This window comes from Salarias fasciatus, chromosome 1 (assembly GCF_902148845.1).
Source record: "Salarias fasciatus chromosome 1, fSalaFa1.1, whole genome shotgun sequence".
NCBI lineage: Eukaryota > Metazoa > Chordata > Actinopteri > Blenniiformes > Blenniidae > Salarias > Salarias fasciatus.
This window is the reverse complement of record NC_043745.1, coordinates 10,530,445-10,548,145: the sequence shown is the minus strand read 5'-3', so window position 1 is coordinate 10,548,145 and position 17,701 is coordinate 10,530,445. Positions and strand designations below refer to the sequence as shown.

At 43.1% G+C, this 17,701-nt stretch overlaps 1 protein-coding gene across 3 annotated transcripts; it reads left to right on the top strand.

Annotated features, from left to right (window-relative positions):
* Nucleotides 1-492: 492 nt before the first annotated feature.
* ulk3 (unc-51 like kinase 3) lies at nucleotides 493-17,661 on the top strand. Of its 3 annotated transcripts, none has more exons than XM_030102013.1 (17): nucleotides 493-584; nucleotides 1,094-1,232; nucleotides 2,144-2,284; nucleotides 2,817-2,937; nucleotides 3,133-3,228; nucleotides 4,909-5,052; nucleotides 5,692-5,774; nucleotides 6,988-7,143; nucleotides 7,321-7,426; nucleotides 7,572-7,612; nucleotides 7,798-7,900; nucleotides 8,628-8,692; nucleotides 9,334-9,412; nucleotides 10,795-10,835; nucleotides 13,659-13,706; nucleotides 13,801-13,864; nucleotides 16,533-17,661. In XM_030102013.1, the coding sequence occupies exons 2-17, from the start codon at nucleotides 1,134-1,136 to the stop codon at nucleotides 16,547-16,549; spliced, it is 1,404 nt and encodes a 467-aa protein (XP_029957873.1). In that variant the 5' UTR covers nucleotides 493-584; nucleotides 1,094-1,133; the 3' UTR covers nucleotides 16,550-17,661. The 3 variants fall into 3 exon arrangements, 2 of the variants coding, with proteins under 2 accessions (XP_029957873.1, XP_029957956.1); XM_030102096.1 differs by lacking the exon at nucleotides 493-584 and adding an exon at nucleotides 664-687; XR_003932373.1 differs by lacking the exons at nucleotides 13,801-13,864; nucleotides 16,533-17,661 and adding an exon at nucleotides 11,552-11,637.
* Nucleotides 17,662-17,701: the final 40 nt, after the last annotated feature.

The following is a 17,701-nucleotide window of genomic DNA, read 5'->3' as shown; positions in this document are numbered from 1 at the left end:
ATATTTTAACATATTTTTAATTTCATTTGTCTTTCTGAACTGTATAGTCTATACATTAAATATATCGTTTCTAGCATTCTTATTCAATTTTTTGTCTTGCACTGTTATAACTCTACTAGAAATTCCTCTGAAACACTGAATTGTATAACCCTACATGACAGGAGTTGTCTGAATATGTAACAAATTGAATAAATATTACACTTTTTACATTTGAATCAAGTATTTTACATTTTTCTGTAATGTCACTAATAAATGATGGTGTTGATTTTTCTCTTATATTTCATTTTGACCGAAAAGAAAAAACGAGTTGGCTTTTATATTATCACATCAATTGTTTTTTGCGTTCTAGATATACTTCTTGATGAATAGTTGCTTGATGTTTTATTTATTTGGATTTTTTTCAGAATAAATTCGCTGGGTGTAGTGACGGTGCTCCGCCGCGAGGCGGCAGCACCGCATCCCGTGACGTGGTGACGTAGTGACGTAGTGACGTTGTGCGGTGCAGTGCCGCATGCGGACATCCAGTCTGTCAGCAGCGATGTAAACATTCACTTTTCATCCTCATGCTGCGGGCTAAACTGCAGGTGAGTATCTTAGATCTGCGTCCACCGTCCGAACTGGGGATATTTGAAGTCGTTGTGTTTTATTCTGCTGTGACGACTCGTTTCATCGCCCTGTTGTGCTTGTGTACGTCGCCAGCGTTGCGTTAGCATAGCTGTAACTTGTGTAGATGAGAGTAAATTCACCTCATTTAAGTGGCATTTGTCATGTTTTTTTTCATCCTCTCCGTGGATAACAAACGCCTAAGTAGTTGCAAACATGGTTAGTATTAGGTGTCTAAATTTTGCTGCTGTACAGAACGAAACTAATTCAGTAAAGTTGAATTGCTGCCTTCAGCAAATCCTGGAAATGATTAATAAAGTTAAAGTATGCAGCGAAACAGTTGACTTAGATTATTGATTGTCCTCAAGTGTAATGATGTGGGCAGACTATCCCTCAACTATAATCCTATGAAGGGCTCTGAGCTGCTCTCAAGTGAATGAAGATCTCAGGTTTTACTTGCTGTCATTATCTGATTGGTTTTACTTTCCAGCCTCCACTTGTTTGGGGAATCTACTGTTGGTGTGTTCAGCATGGCCTCCAGCTTTGCACCTCCCAAACTGGCAGACTTCATCCTCACAGAGCGCCTGGGCAGTGGTACATATGCTACAGTCTACAAAGCCTACAGAAAGGTGAGGTGTCTCCAGCCAGGGTCACGTATGGCCAAATGAGGCCCAGTGTGGCCTGTCTCATTATATCGCTGTATTATTGTAGTGACTGTGTCATGTCAGCGACAACATGTGGCCCACTCCCTCAATAAGTTCATCCGATTTCAGTAGGGAATCAAATGATGGTTCACCTATTTAATTTAATTTTGTTCTGTTTCAATCAGTTGTTCTTTAGTGAAGTCAAATATTGCCAACTACAGTACACATGCTCCTGCAGTCAAGGCTTCTGTGTCATAAATTGCAAAGTGAACAATATTTACACTTTTTTTTCCCATTTCATTACAGCATTAAACCTCTGAGCGAAGCACCACTTTCTCCTGTTTTTCTCTTTTAATTTCTCTGGATGCAAACGCTTTTGTTTATAACCTACTGCTTATCTGCCTGGTGTCTGATGATCTGAACGTTGTCTGGTCACATGTTGGCTGTCAATCATTATAGCAGTGGGGTCTTTGGGAAATAGCAGGCATCTGAACTCACGTCACTTTGCTCCTGACTTGAGGCCATTATTGGTTCTTATTAATTATATAATGGTGTTTTGATGCAGGTGCCCAGAGTTAGAGTTTTATGAACTACAGATGACTTTATTTTAATAAGATGTGGTTTAACAAATGTGAGGCCGTTACACAAATTAAAGGACAACTCACTTGCAATTTCAGGCTAAGAAAAAAAAGTACTAAACACAGCTGAGCAGTGCTAGAGTTTAGAACAAACAATGAAAGTCAGGTTAAGTACCTCTCATTTGAAATAGATCCAGGACAAAAGCAGTTAGTTGTCCCTATTTTGATTAGACTTTTGAATGCCTTAAACAGTTTTCAAAGCACTCGTTAGTTTTGTGGTTAAGATGTAAAGCTGACTTCTTGGTTGGGATCCTGCAGGCGAACAGCCGAGAGGTCGTAGCTGTGAAAGTCGTCTCGAAGAAGACTCTGAACAAGGCCTCCACAGAAAACCTGCTCACAGAGATTGAAATCTTGAAGACTGTGCGACACCCGCATATCGTCCAGTTGAAGGACTTTCAGGTGAGCCGGTACGACTCCAGACCCTCGAGGGAGGGCCCACACTACAATCAGTATAATTACATGTGAAGCAGCCGTGTTGTAAATGCACTTCTTGACACCATGTCAAGCCTTTTCTATTATTGTGGACAGTAATGACTGTCCTCTCAGTGTGAGATGTTTCTGTACAGAAGTGTTTATAAGGATCTAATCACATACTGTCATAAAATGGAATAATTCATACATTTTTCTTTTTGAGTGTAGTTAGTCTGACATTAAATTATAACAACCTTTCTCTATCATCTCCTGTGTTTCAAAGAAGATCATCCTGTCAAACACCCGCCTTGCCCAGAGAAAGCAAGAGACCACAATTGCCTACACCTATCTTTAAAAAAGTGCAGATTTATAGCCCCAGTCACAGAAAGTAGTGCTTCCATCATAGATACCAGGCCTCACATCTGCTTCACGTTTTCTTTAACGGCTATACTCATAAATAGGCAGAGTAGTAACGTAGCACAGTCTTTTCTTCAGTGTCTGAACTCTTGTCTTTCAACAGTGGGATGCTGAGAATATTTATCTGATCCTGGAGTGGTGTTCTGGTGGAGATCTCTCCCGCTTTATTCGCTCTCGCAGGATTTTACCAGAGCGTGTGGCCCAGCGTTTCCTGCAGCAGATCGGTGAGTCTTCAACAAACTCTGTTGTTCCGTAACTGTTTGAACTCGTCTTGTTCCTTTTTTCAGCATCAAATATATTTCATATGCATTGAGATAGATGTGGTTGTTGTTAGTGTTTCACATGGTGCAGTGAGGTGCTGAGTCCAGTTCGACTGTGCTGCTTTCAGTGTGTAATTGTACTCCTGTCTGCACAAACAGCCTGCGCCCTCCAGTTTCTTCATGACCGAAACATCTCGCACCTGGACTTGAAACCGCAGAATATTTTGCTCAGCGGCTCAGTCCTCAAACTAGCAGGTAATCTCATGTCTCACCCAACACAGAAAACGCTCACGCACTGATTTCCATATCTAGTGTTTACTTTCACACAGGCGCCACTTCCTGTTTGGGTATTTTAACTTTTTGTCTTAGAAAAACAGTGCCAAAGCACTCGCTTGTTGCACATCACTCATCCACACCAATGAAATCATCCTGATGAATATTGCAATCATAAGATGGTTAAATGGAGACGTATTACAAAAAATCATTCAACACAAACCACACATAGATTTGTAAGGAACACACTTTCTCTCTGATTTTAAAGGAGTCTTCCAGCTCTTGTTCCATCAGTCTGGAGACTCTGTGGACCAAGCAGAGGTTGTCAGAGTGTCCCTCAGTCCGGCTGCTAAAGCTCAGTCACTGCGGCTGTTTGGAGCCATAAAACAGATCATAGCTTTATGGACCTGAGGCAGCAAGTCGATGAGTGGAGGCAGATCTACGGGAGCCTGTCAGTTTAATGCTCTCAAAGCCGATGCCGGGAGTTTTATCCTAAATTCAACAGAGAGGCAGAGGAGAGATTTGAGTGTGGAGGTTGATGTTTGACCAGTGAGAAATCTTTTCACAGTCTTCTGGATTTGCTGGGCATCGAGTCGAAGCGAACTCACAGGCGTGAATGCGAGGACGGATGAAGGCGGGATTATCGCCTCATGTTCATCTTGATTGGCACAATTTGATTATTTGCCAGATGTGTGTGTTTAATAATTGGAAATGCAGAAACACACATAACCACAGTGAGAAGTTAAAGTTAATTATTTCCCATATTTTCATTAAAACAAACTTCCATATGTCCTTGATTTATTACACATTTATAACTTTTTTATTTTATTTTTTACTTTTCAAGCATTTAAGTCATGAAAACCAATGTAGGAAAATATAACAATTCTTAAGATCAGATGTTTTTATTTAGTTTTTGAATCTAAGACTATAATCAAAGTGATAGAAGTGCTTTAAACCTTTAGTTTATATCTTATGATTATCTAAATAACTGACAAAACGATGATTGTTCAATGACATTAAAGTTTTTCAGAAGCACCCTTACATTAGCTGTGATTAATATAACATGACTTTTTATATGAGAGGAAGCTGTAGGACCTGCAAAGACCCAGGCGCACCCAGGGAGAACATGCAAACTCTACACACATATTAATCCAAGACAAATTTGGCAAACCAGTACACTCAGATGTATTCACAGTATACTGAAATGAAGAAAGGCAGCCGCTTTGGTGAGTGTGGACAGCTGTTTTAGATAGTTTCACACAGGTAATGAAAAGCAGCAAACAGAATGAGCTGTGTAGCCTTGAAGCTACAGAAAGACGTGTTGTTTTGCAGAGTAACAGCAGTTAAGATTCATATTTGTGAAAGAACAAATGTTGCGTCGAACTACAGAATTACTGAATGAACTCTCAAGACGAGCAGCACAGTAAACACCAACCACGATGTGTCTGTCCTGGGTTTGATCTGTGTTCATGTTGTTTATGCATCAGTTTTTCCAAGTACTTGATCGGGGAGAACAAATAAAGATTAGGTTGGTTTGGTTTAATTCGGGCTCGTCACTGTGGTGTTTTCTGTTGACGGTGCTCTTTCCATGTCAACTAACTGAACAAAGATGTTCTTATCCATTGCTGCTCCTGAATTCCATGCATCGTGCTTCGTTCCCAGACTTTGGATTTGCACAGTACATGTCGCCCTGGGATGAGCAGAGCGTCCTGAGAGGTTCTCCTCTTTACATGGCTCCTGAAATGGTGTGTCGGCGTCAGTACGACTCCAGGGTGGATCTGTGGTCAGTGGGAGTCATCCTCTACGGTGAGCGCTGCTTCTAGTCAGACATCTAAAATGGTTTCAATGAAAAGAATCGTCTGACATGTTTTGTGTTCGGCAGTGTGAGTCCCCTTTAATGATAATTCATAGCATCCCATTTCTGTCAGAAATAAAAGAGTTATCAGCGGACTGGCCCTGCAGGACCGAAAGCTGGCTCTGCTGATCGCACACACAGTTGTACGATTAATCACAAAAAGACAGGCTGGTGATAGACCCTTTCATGGGGCTAATAGTTCAGTTATTGTGCAACAATTGCATAACAGCACACTGCAGTGATTGTACTGAGTGGCTGTCTGTATTGAAACGGGAAGAGTTCCTGTCAGTGGGAGTCAAAACTGAACACAAAAGCTCGGCAGCTCGCTGGCAGTGTCTCACTGTAGTCCAACAGTTTATTACATCCATCAACGATCTTTTCCTGCTTCATTCTGTGGAGGTCCAGAAGGATTATATTGCTGTTAAAAATACTGATTTTTTTTAAATGCAGTGTGCTCACTTCTCATGTTATCATTGCTAGAATTAAATACGTTTGGAAGAAAATCCTTTATTTTCCTTAATTACTAGCTGCATGAAATGATTCAGTTACGTAGTGTGACTGTGTAGCTAACATGGTCTGTGTCCACGCAGAGGCTCTGTTTGGACGAGCACCGTTTGCTTCAAAGTCTTACAGCGAATTAGAGGAGAAGATCCGCAGCAACCAGCCGATCGAGGTAAGTGGTGAACCTCGAGTTCCTCCTCAGTGAATGGAGTGACTCAGCTGCAGTGGGACATAACTTCTATGGAAATCCTAAATGTTTGGTTCGCTATTGAGAATATGGAGGTGACTCTCTCAGTCCTCGTTGTGATTCCTGTTTCATGACCTCACCTCACATATGAATTCAGAGTAAATTGCCTCTTTCAGAAAAACATCAAATACATATATTTTTTAATTCAACTGGATTTCCCATTTCTTCTGGATATCTTTATTTCCACTTTACATGTCAGATATAATTTCTTATTAGTTTCCGGTACTCTCAAAGTCAGTTAAAGAAAGATACTACAACACTACACAGCAGCAAGGAGCCGGTTTAGACAAGGGTCCTGGGGTTTGGAGAACCAAACTTTCCCAAATATGAACAAACCAAATAAATTAGCCACATTTACATGGATAAACGAGAAATCTTGGCAAAGTGAAAATCTTTTTAAATCTTTTGTAGATTTTAGGGAAAACTGAGCATCAGTTTGCAAAAATAATAAATTCAAGTTAAAACAACCTGAATATCACTACAGAAATGAATGTGTCATCAGGTAATCTGGAAAATATTCAAAACTTAATAATTAGATTTATGTACCATATGTGGATCATATGTATTTCTATTTTTGACCGATTAAGAATCATTTGTTGTGTGAATCTGTGTGTGTTTATGTTCTATATGTCTGGAAATATATGATGATAAAGTACAGTCATTTTCGACTCCATTTGAAGTGAGACCACTAGATGGCACACTGTTCCGCTCATGCTTGAGGGTCTCCAGCTTTTCTGTGCAGTGTGTAATTTCACTACAGCAGCTTCACCACCCTGACTGTGCAACAGTCTGCCATTTAAGTGAAAACTGTGGGATACACAAGTAAATGCATCATATAAAAGTCATTGCAGTTATTTTCCTGTACTAATATCTAAATTGAAGAAAATCACTGAAACAGTTGGCACTACATGCACTTTTAAAGTCGGAGGACTTGAATTCTTGTGAGTCTGTGACTTAATGGATTGCATTAGCACATGCTCCATTATGCAGGGACTCACAGAGACGGTGTAAAGGTCATCTTTTGACAGAGAGTAGTGATGTGAAACCAGCGGGTCGGTGGCAACAATGCGCTGTCCTTTTCCCGGGATGCTCCCGTGGCTCGCAGTGCAACGCGGTAAGGTTGTGTTTTGTGCACCAGCTTCCTCCCGGGGCCAGAGTATCAAAGGACTGCAGGGACCTTCTGTTGAGGCTGCTGGTGAGAAATCCAGACTCCCGGATCACCTTCGCCGAGTTCTTCACCCACCCCTTTGTGGATCTGGAGCACATGCCAAGTGCAGAGAGCATCGTTAAAGCGGTGAGAGGATGGGAATGCTTGATTCATTTATGTATGACTGACTGAACACGTGTACACATGTGTTAGCGGGGTTGTCCTCATGTTTGCCCCATATGTGTCTTCACGCATGACTCTGCGCGCATGGATGGCTGTTGTAGTTTGCATCCATTTATGCCACTTTGTATTTCCTCTCCTCAGAAGGAGCTGGTCCTGCAGGCTGTTCAGAAGGACCAGGAGGGAGAGAGGTCCGCCGCTCTCTCGCTGTACTGCAGTGCCCTCGAGCACTTTGTGCCCGCTATTCACTGTAAGAGCAACAACCGCTCTCATATCCTGTCTGTGGACTGAGCCCTTCAACAATGAGTCGTCTTTATTGAAGCATAATAAACCAGCAAGAGAAAAAAACTCACTAATTGTAAAAGCAAAACATCTCCTCTCTCAACCCTCTCCAGATGAGACGGACCGGCAACGTAAAGATGCCCTCAGGCAGAAGGTAGGCCTCCACACATTCACACATGGATTACTCTCTGTTTTCAATTAGTCCTTTTTCATACGCCGCTGCTTCTCCTGGACTCGCTCCTTCTCTGTGAATAACATATGGTGTGTCTGTATCTCTTGAAAAGCATATGGTGTGATTAGCATAATGAGACTGAGTCGGTGTGAGACGTCTGTCTGCAGGTCAGCCAGTATGTGTCCAGAGCTGAGGAGCTGAAGGCCCTGGTGGCTTCAGACTACAAGCTGAGCTTCGAGGAGGCGCGGACCTCCAGAGATGTCCTGAGAGGTAAAGAGCGATGTAGCGCAGCTCACATACATTCAGTGCAAAGCCTTGGACAGGTTGGGTTCTTGAGTGTGTGTGACAGTGAATCTCAGGCTTTGGAGCGTTTCTGTGGGAGTTTTCATGTCCTTTTTGTGTGAATCTTGATTTCCTCTGGTATTCTAGATCCACCCAGTCCAGAAACTAGCCTATTGAATTTGTGCTTTTAAATTGGTTGTAGTTATGAATGGGAGACTGTTTCCTCAGGGATCAGCTCCAGTTCTACATTACCAGTAACATCAAGTTAACTTTAGTTTGTTTGTTTTTTACTATTCTTGCAAATCACAGTGGTACCCAGCAAGACAAGACCCTGCTTTGATTTGTAGGAAATCTTCCTGTTCTGTTCTTCCGACATGTTCAGGTTGCTTCAGGTTGTCTCAGGTTTAATCCGTGTCTCTAACATTTCTGTGGGTGATTTATGTCTCTTCAATGTGAACAGGGGAGTGGTAGTAGAACCACAGCAATGCTGTAAACACACACTGGTGAAGCAACACATGTTCCTGTCAGGCAGCTGACTCTTAAGGAGTGTCTTCCAGTCAGCATCTGATCATGCGCTGTACTAAACAAACACTTGAAAGCAAAGATTGTTTTAATCATTGCTCAATTGCCCTGAAATATGTTCTATAGAAATAGGTCTGTCATGCTTGGTGTCACCTGCTGGAGTGAATCAGTGTTTTCTCTTCATCTTCTGCAGGAATGTGTCAAGATCAGCCTCGACTGCTTGCGGCTTTGGAGATGGCTTCTACTGCGATCGCAAAGGTTCGATGATGACTCCCTGTAGATTAGACATAAGCAACATGACAGACGAAGCTACAGCAGCAGCTGGAAACTGAGTCATGTTTTTAACAAGCAGCTGAATGACAAACATGTCAGAGAGGTGTGTGCCGAGCTGTAAATTAAACATTTTCCAATACACTAATCTATGCTTTGCAAATTAGCACGCACTGAACTGCACAATAATGTTGGAAATGTAAATAAAAAGCTTCTGCATGTCAGCCATGCAGTTTTTATATTAGTTGCTTTTCAAAGCACATCTCCAAGGATCAGTGTTCACCCAGAAACCAGTGCATCATGCCTGTAAATGTTTCTAATCGTTTGGCCTCCCCATTCATATACATGAGAGTAGCAAACTATAAGGTAAGAAACAGGAAATCCATCTCAGTGTTCTACAGTTCTGGTCAAGACAACAGCAAACGAGTACCTGATGAGTATAAAACATCTCAGGTGATCTTTATCAAAACACAGAAATTAAGGTAGATTACACCCTGAAGTAGTCCGAAGTGTGTATACACACACCTCTCAGAAAATGTCCAGAATCAGATCTGTAAGAATGTGTTTCAGCATTAAGTTTCCTTCTTGATGAATCCCACGTGAAGTCGATTGGTTGTCTCGTCTTTCAGGAGGAGAGCGGAGCCGATGACCTGGAGGCTCTGGATGTGTACCAGCAGTGTTTAGGAGAGCTACTGCTGGCTCTAGCAGGTAGATAAATTCTGTGATTACCATGCATGGATTTGTTTATTTATCCTGTCTTCTGGTGATGTTAGTCACTGAGCCACTCCAACAGCGCCCTGGGTCGGCCCAGCTGTCTGTGAGCAATAAGCCACTCAAAGACACTATTGTTTAGTCGGTGTAGTGCAAAAAAAAAAAGCCATTTTAAACATTTAGTTGTCCCACATCTGACCATCAGTCTGCATTCACATGCTGTGACCGCTGCATGCACACCATCGTTGTAGAATGAAAAAAACAATTTGGGCAAAAAAAGGGGGAAAAAAAACCTTTCGAAGCGCACCGCCATACGTAAATTGATTATAGAGAGCAGGCGTAATGAGCAGGCCAGGCCAGCAATTCAATTAGAGTTGAGGGTTCAGACAGGTCAAGAAATGACTGAACAAAGCAAATGATCCCCAAGGGAACGGCTGGAAAAGAGAGGGCAAAAACCACTTGGAGGCGGAATAAAGATATAGAGATATTTTAAGAGAGACTTAACTGGAAACAGAGAGAGTCTGACAGGAGGACTTTGAGAGGGATGAATATAAACAAAGAGTTGCTTAGAAAGACGAGAGCCGGCAAAGCCATAGACTTGGAGAGAGGCGGGGCCACTTAATAAGTGACAGGCCGACAAACAGAGGAGTAACACAAGAGACTCCAGAGACTCTCTCTGTGGCCTGGCGTCCATTAGACCCCGCTTCATGAGCTCATCTGGAAGATCGGCCTAATGGAAGAGGTGGGATACAGTGATCCAGATGTGGCTTTGAGCTGGGATGAGACCCGGTGCCAGCGCCCTGTGTGTGGTACGAAAAATCCCACCATCTGCTTCCCATTCAGACTCCAGGCTCATTTATTTGCGCTATTATACATTGGAACAAATAAAAACTATTATCTGTTGTCCCTGGGAAGAAGCTTGTTTGATGAAGAACAAAGTGCAAGTTTAAATATCGTCTCGTGTGCCGGCCGATGGGTGATGTAGGAGTGGAAACGTCTCTGCAGCGTCGGGCAGCCTCGTTGTGTGGCACAGCAGATACCACCAGAGGGATTGTTGGGAGAAAACATTGGTTCTTTGTTTGGCCAAGAGCTCTTTGTTGCACAGCTTCCCAACATGCCTCACCGCCACAGAGCCCTCCTCCTCCTCCATGCTCTCCACTTTCTGTCACCCGGCCCTCCAGGATGACAGACTGTGAAAATACTGGCCTACATTGGGACCATTTCCACCCGTGAGCCCCCCCGGCCTGCACGCTAGGAAAATCCAATCTTGTATTTGACCTCTCCTCGAGCAAACAAGGTGATTAGGCCGTAGAGTCGTCTCCTCCCTTCCTCTTCTCATTATTTGTGTGTCTCTTCCCCCCCCGCTCTCTCTCCTCCAGCCGAGCCCCAGGGCCGCCGGAAAGAGCTGCTCCACAGCGAGGTGAGTGTGCGAGGGAGGGGAGACTGGCTGACTGCACACGGTGAAAATAGCTATCTCTCAACCCCAACAAGCCCCTGGCTGATCGCTTCGCACAGGGGGCGCTCCGTCACGCGACCCGTCACATGTGCATGAGTTTGTGGTAAAAGCCAAATGACATAATTCATCATCCGTAATTCCTTTCATGCTCACATACATCGCTGTCCTCTTTATAATGAGATAGCTTTATATGTTGCTTGTAACTTTGCCGGTACCATTACGCACCTTACTAACTCCAAACGACAACGCGCTGGCCTCTGTTGTCTCCACACTGGAATATTAACCAGCTGGAAAGCTTGATTATTGCAAAGTAGACTTATTTTGTCAGGTATCCACAGAAATGAGTCATTGAATGTATGTTTCCATGTTTTGAATGGATGATCATTTTATACTGTTTGAACTTAAAGCTTTTCAGTTAAAAAAAACCTCCCAAAAACAGCATTTGTATTATTTATACAGGGAAAACACATCCTTATGTATTTGTTCAGCCTGACACTTCATCCTTTTTCTGAGACAAGACATCTTTGTTTTTGACTGAAACACCTTGTTTTCATTTGTATGTATTCACCAGTCTCATTTTAACAGATTGCTTTCATTAATGCATGGAAACGTACTTCTCTATGGCTTTACAACCTGAGCACAGTGCTGGAATATATCCTGAATACTTTTTATTGATGCAGTGACGTTGCCAGCTCTAACTGGACCCTGAATCCTGACTCGCACATGCATCAAGTACACGGGCAACATCTGTCATCCCCGCTCCAAGGTCTTTTGTTTTTGTTTCCTTAATTGTTTTGCCGGTGACCGAGCCAACAACTAACATGAGTTTTCACCACCAAACTACAAAAGGAGATTGAGTGGGCCTCATAGACCTCCCTATTTGAAGTTTAATGGGTGCTTGTCCTAAGTAAATTCAGATGCGGCTGTAATAATCTAATGCCGCATTAGTGAGGCAGGGTTGAGGGCTAGATTGAAAGCATATGTGCATGTGAGAACCTTAAAGAGCCAACACATGCTGCCATGCCTGGCCTCCATGTGTATTCATATCTACTGTAGAGTGCACTTTAACTGTAATTTGATATTCGGGCTTCGCATATGAGAGCCGCAGCTTTTGATCCAGCCACTGTCTGTTAATGTATAGTCTCTGTGGCTCAACATATGCACATATCATGTCACCGTGTCTCTTTCAGTATAAACACCATCAAAACTCTGGTAGATTTCAAAGTATCCTTTACACTTCTGCTGACTCGGGTAGAGTTTTTCCTCATTTATTGTACATGTTGATTAAAGGGATTGTGATTAAAGCGCTGTGGCCACAAAAAAGTTGGAGTGAAAGCCGCATTCGAAAAAGTCGCGTGGCTCAATGCCGACGGTGATTTAAAGGAACAATGTGGAAGTCATCGATTTGAATGTCCCATCAGTGCGAGCCTCAGAAGTGACTGCCTTAATCCTCCAGAGGGTTTGTATTCTAACATGCTGTTGATCCAAGTAGGTATTAGGTGCAGTCAGAGAACTTCATCACCAGAGGTCTGATAACCACAGTAAAGCGCTGCCTCCAGCTCATGATGACAGCACTCAGTACTTCCACATGTGTACCATATGAAATCCTTTCAAAAAATAGAGCAAGACGCAGAGAAGATTAGTGTGGTCTGATTACAACCTGGAGTTCATGCACTCCTCATCCGTATCTCACTTATTTAGTTTCCTCTGATCCGTAGATGCAGCATTAAAACAAACTCGGCACTGAAAATACATATCATGCAGATGAGACTGTAAATGCAGGGATGCCGTAAGAACAGCAGTTGACTTGCTGGCGTCCCTCTTGAACTTTATGACTGCAGAGTAACGGTGTAGAAACATATCTTTCCCACAAACAGCCCAGTGTCCTGTGACTACAGTGTCATTTAAACCTACAAGCCGACTTGAATCTCAAACGGCCGGTGTGCTGAAGTGTCCTTGAGAAAGACGTTTAGTCCCATGTTTCTCCCTGCGGTGATCTAACCGATGCATGTCGTCCGTCACTGCTGGGCTGTGCACGAACAGGTGAAGATGACACATTGAGCACTGAGACAGCTGAAGCGGTAAAATGTGCTTTTACCATTTACTTGTTCTCAGTCCATCATCTGCCCACCTGACCATGACTCTTTTATTTGGTCACACACAGCACTGTTCAGAAAATTGTGTTATCGAGCACTTATCCAAACTTAAATTATTAAGAGAATTGTCAAGTATATAAAATTCACTTTTAAACTCCTCGGATTCTTTAGCTGTCACTGTCAGCTGCTGGTTGTAAGTGAATAACAAATATAAGTTTTCAGCAGTATAGTATAGTTATATATACGGTATAGTTATCTGCCTCACTGCAGCCCACAAGACAGTGCGGTTCGTTTGCAGTAACGGGCATTTAATGCTTAATTTATGTTAATTTATGCATGTTAAGCAATGTTGAAACACAATTTGGATTATCACAAGACAGTTAATATTGAGGGAAAGGGTCTTAAAGAGACAAAAGTAGTTTTTAACACTTGAATTGTTTGTCGCCGATGAAAAATAAACAAGTTCATAGTAACAGGCAGACTTTTTGTTGCTTAGGTTTGCAAAGTTTCTGAGAGACGTGTGTGTGAACCAAGTGTTTGAACATCCAGACAGCTTTTGCTCTGGATTAACAGACTACACACTGAAACTCAGTAATCGATACCACATTACCAGCACAGGCCAAAGGAACACGGTGAACAAAGACTTTTAAACTCTCAAACCACATTTACTTTTGTTTTAATCTCTCATCAGATTAAAGGCCTCATGACCCGAGCAGAATACCTCAAGAAGCACGTCAAGGTGAGCATGCACTGAACATGTGCAACTTTAGATTGTGTAAAGTGTAACTTTGGAGTTAGTTTTGGTTGATATTTGGTTTGTATCCACCTCCCAGATGCAGGAGACTCAGAGGGACGTGTCTCTGGATCGAGAACCTCTTGCAGATTCGGTCAGAAGCTGTGAGTTCCCCCCCGCTGCGTTGTGTAAACCGTCCCTCACGCCACGAGCGTGTGGTTTTTCTAACCTCGCAGTCATGCTGATAAGTAACTGTGGGGAGGGTTTGGTGGTGGGAGCGAGTAAGAGCGAGGAATGGCAGCCTGAATTTGCAATGAAATGTCCTTTCATTGAAGAGTTTTTTTTTTTTTTTTTTCTCCTCCCACTAGTAAAATATGAGCCATTCTCTTGCTGCGCCGGCCACCCTGCCGGGCTGCCTGGCTCTTTGATTTTCCTGCAGTGCTGCGGCCCTGGGCCGCTCGCTCGCCTTGTAAAGCCGGCCTTGTGAAATGGGCCTTGGTGCAGAAAGAGAGCGACACTCTCAACAGAGAAACACAGAGAGGCTTTACTCCTGTCATGTATGTGCCTGTGAACTTTCCTTTTGTGTATATGCTATAAGATGGTGGATTTTTAGCACCTAATAACCCCGTCGCAGCTGCGTTGTACCAATTATGGAAAAATTAAGTCTTAATATACATGAATTTCCCATGTGGTGATTTATATACACACAGCCTATTCCCTAATATTCTCTGGGCTTAGCTCATAGATGGACCGTGGATACCTAAAGCCCAGACAATATCCTGTTCTCAGTGAGAAATTCCAGGGGAATTATGATTTTTTTTTTTTTTTTTTTTCAAGGTTTAGGGGGAAGGGCACCAGTGACTGTACAGCCTGCTCAAGTTTCACGAAGAATGTGGTTTCTTATTCTGCCGCTGTTATTTTAATGAAACCTCTCCTCGGTCAGCCACGCCGACTGGCAACGTTCCAAGTCTGTCTGGTGACACCAAATCAGGCAAAAAGGAGGGAAAAAAAACACAGCAGTATTCCCGTTCATTTGATTGGGGTTACTGCAGACTCTGTAACTACACGAGGGACACGGAAACATAAACGGTAACAATTTACAATAATAAATAGAAGTTCCATTAGGACTGTCAGTCCATCAGTCATCTGTATCGTTTGATCAACTTAGAATAACAAGGTAAAATCCCAGCCAAGGCAGGAAACACCCTGAACAGGTTACCACTGCATCACAGAGAGATGGGCCATGTAGTCACCAAACTGCCTCAAATCCATGTTATCTGACTGGGACAGAATCAAACTACCTGTAAAGAAAACAGAGAAAAGGTCAAATCTCCACACAGAAAGGTCCAAAACCTCAACGAGAACTGGTGAATTTCATGCGGTGATGTTGAAGTGCAAACCACCTGGTGGTAGACAGTCACATCTGTTCAGTCTCTTCACGTCGAAATCCTCCCACCAGAGTGAGCACCTTGGTATCAGTCTGTCATGATAGAGAACTGGGTTATCCAGTACAGAGTGGTGGTGTCACACTCCTGTCACTCATGACATGATTATCCAGATTTGTGCAGCACAAGAATAAACAGTAAAGTTTTGGAGAAAAAGATCCCTTCAGTTTCAGACAGAAGATGCTTCCATGTCTGTTTGTAAAACAAAAAACAAAAAAAAAAAAAGATGTAGATGTCAAATAAACCCATAATAAGCCTTTATCTAGAATGTAGAACAGACCCAGGAGACCGCCCTGACTCACTGATATTTTAGCCAATCAGAGATATGAGAAGAGGCCTTGATCTGGTCAGAGTTCCAAGACAAAAGGTTGGGAAACACGCCCGTATGGATGTATGTGAGCAGACTCCAGTGTGCTGGGCTGAACTCTTCCTCAGTGTCGGCGTAGTGTCGGCTTGACTGGCTAACGACTCACAGTTGCCCGTCAAAATGAGAAGAGTCAAAACAGCAGCGAACAAAAAAAGATGTGATGCGGCCAGCAGTTCTGACGTGCGTCACATGTTGTGTTGGATTTATTTTGACGTGTGCGGTGTGTGTGCTGCATTCAGACTTCAATCCAGCTGCAACATCAGTGGATCTCTGGCTGAGTGTTTGGTGTGTCGCACGTTGACTGCAGCCTGCAGAACCGAGCAAATACAGTCAAACCAGCAATCGCACCAGATCCTCTAATGGAAACTTCCATCCACTTTGGCTTTAATTAATAAAATACTCGATTGCTTATACATCAGTTGTTATGCAGGTTTGTACATTCACAGCGATTCACACTGACACAAAAAAACACAGAAAAGAAAAATAAATTCTGCAGCTAAATGAGGTTTGAGTGATTGAAAGATGAGTGGATAGAAAATACAATAAATACAACTTGGACTTTAGACTGGGCTGAAAAAACTAAGAAATTATTAAATATGCAAGTAATATAACAAAAGAAGTATAAAACTGACACTAAAAAGCAATAGAAAATCTAAATAAAGACACATAATAAAATCAAATTGAATATACAGTTCCACAGTGGTGCAGTGGTCACCACTCAGGCAGGAATGTTGTGGGTTTGAGTCTAACTTGGGCCATTCTGTACAAGCCACAGTCCAAAAACATGCTGATAACGTTAGCTGGTGGCTGAGTGCGTGCGTGTTTGTGTGTGTGTGCGTGCGCCCTGTGAGTGACAGGCAAAACACAATAGAAGGAGCTAAAACAGTAACTTGAGATAAAGATGCTAAAATAAAAAAAATGAATTTCACTGGTAATAACAGGTGTGTCTGCAGAGCTGAAACTGATGACTTGGAGAAGCAGTGACCCTGACAGGCGCTGCCTGCCTGTGTGTCTCCCCAGCCTGCTGCCTGCAGTGAGCGGCTCGGCCTCCTCCAGGCGTCTGCAGGACTCGGACCGTCAGTCAGCGTTCAGGTCGGACTCCCAGCTTTCACCTAACGCGGTCTCCACCCCGGCCAAATCCCACCACATCCTCGCCCGCTGCGGCAGCGCTGTCTGGGTGGCACGCTGCGGCCGCCAACCAAAATGTGGCCGCGCTGGAAAAGTTTTCTGACCGGATGATTTGGCAGGTGGACGACTTGTGTTCATTACTTTTGAGTGGGGGGGAAAAAAAAAAGTGTTTTCAGACTGAAAGTTGCTGTTGAGTTTTGAATTTGCACCGTTGTGAATGTGAACCCTCTTGTGCACTGTGTTGTTGCCTCGGCCCCCCTCCTCCCCCCGACACACCATTGACATGTAAATTCTGGACAGCTTGTCAGACAATACCGCACTGTCATGGTAAACGAGTTAAACAGAGACCGCTGCTCAACTTTTCTCGCTCACATGCAGACTGTGAAAAATCCCAAAGACACAATCAAAAGCTACAGTTTTTTTTTTCTTTTTTAAACTGTAGTATTAAATATATTACAGTGAGGCCTGTGCAAACATGTACACATTCAGTCGCCCGCCGCCTTCGCTCTTCTGCCCCCCCCCCACTGCCTTTACTGTGGGTCAACCGCAGGCTCACCGTGCTCTCCAGGCTGATGGAGCCCTCTCCGCCACGACCGGGGGGGAAACTGGAGAGGTGCGGCCTCTTCCTTATTTACACTAGCCTCGCATTTTTCTTAGGTTTGGCAGCGGCTGGATATTTGAGGGATGCAGCGACTTGTGCTGCTTCATAACGAGGCCTCTGTGGAAACGGCAGAAAGCTTTAGAGGCGGCGGCGAGCCGATGATCCTCACTGTTGTAGGTCTGCCCGGACTCACACAGGTATCCAAAAGGGAGCTTTACTTTTTTTTTTGGTGGATGTAATTTAAAAGTAACGGCAACATATAACTGAAAATACATTTTATGTCCACTGGTAAGATTTTTTTTTACACTGCTGTGATTCTTTTTTTTCCTTCAAGTGTTAATACAGCTGTGATTTTCTAATGTATTTATTAAAGACTAACTGCAGATGATGAATCAGATGGAAAATAAAGCTGCGATCTGTAAAAGTTGTGCGGTTCCGTGTGTTGTTCAGACGTTTTGTC

Coding starts and splice junctions, on each gene's coding strand:
- ulk3 (XM_030102013.1), top strand. CDS start 1,134: ATGGCCTCCAGCTTTGCACCTCCCAAACTGGCAGACTTCATCCTCACA. Junction 8,693..9,333: donor CTTCTACTGCGATCGCAAAG/GTTCGATGATGA, acceptor CTCGTCTTTCAG/GAGGAGAGCGGAGCCGATGA. Junction 9,413..10,794: donor GCTACTGCTGGCTCTAGCAG/GTAGATAAATTC, acceptor TCTCTCCTCCAG/CCGAGCCCCAGGGCCGCCGG.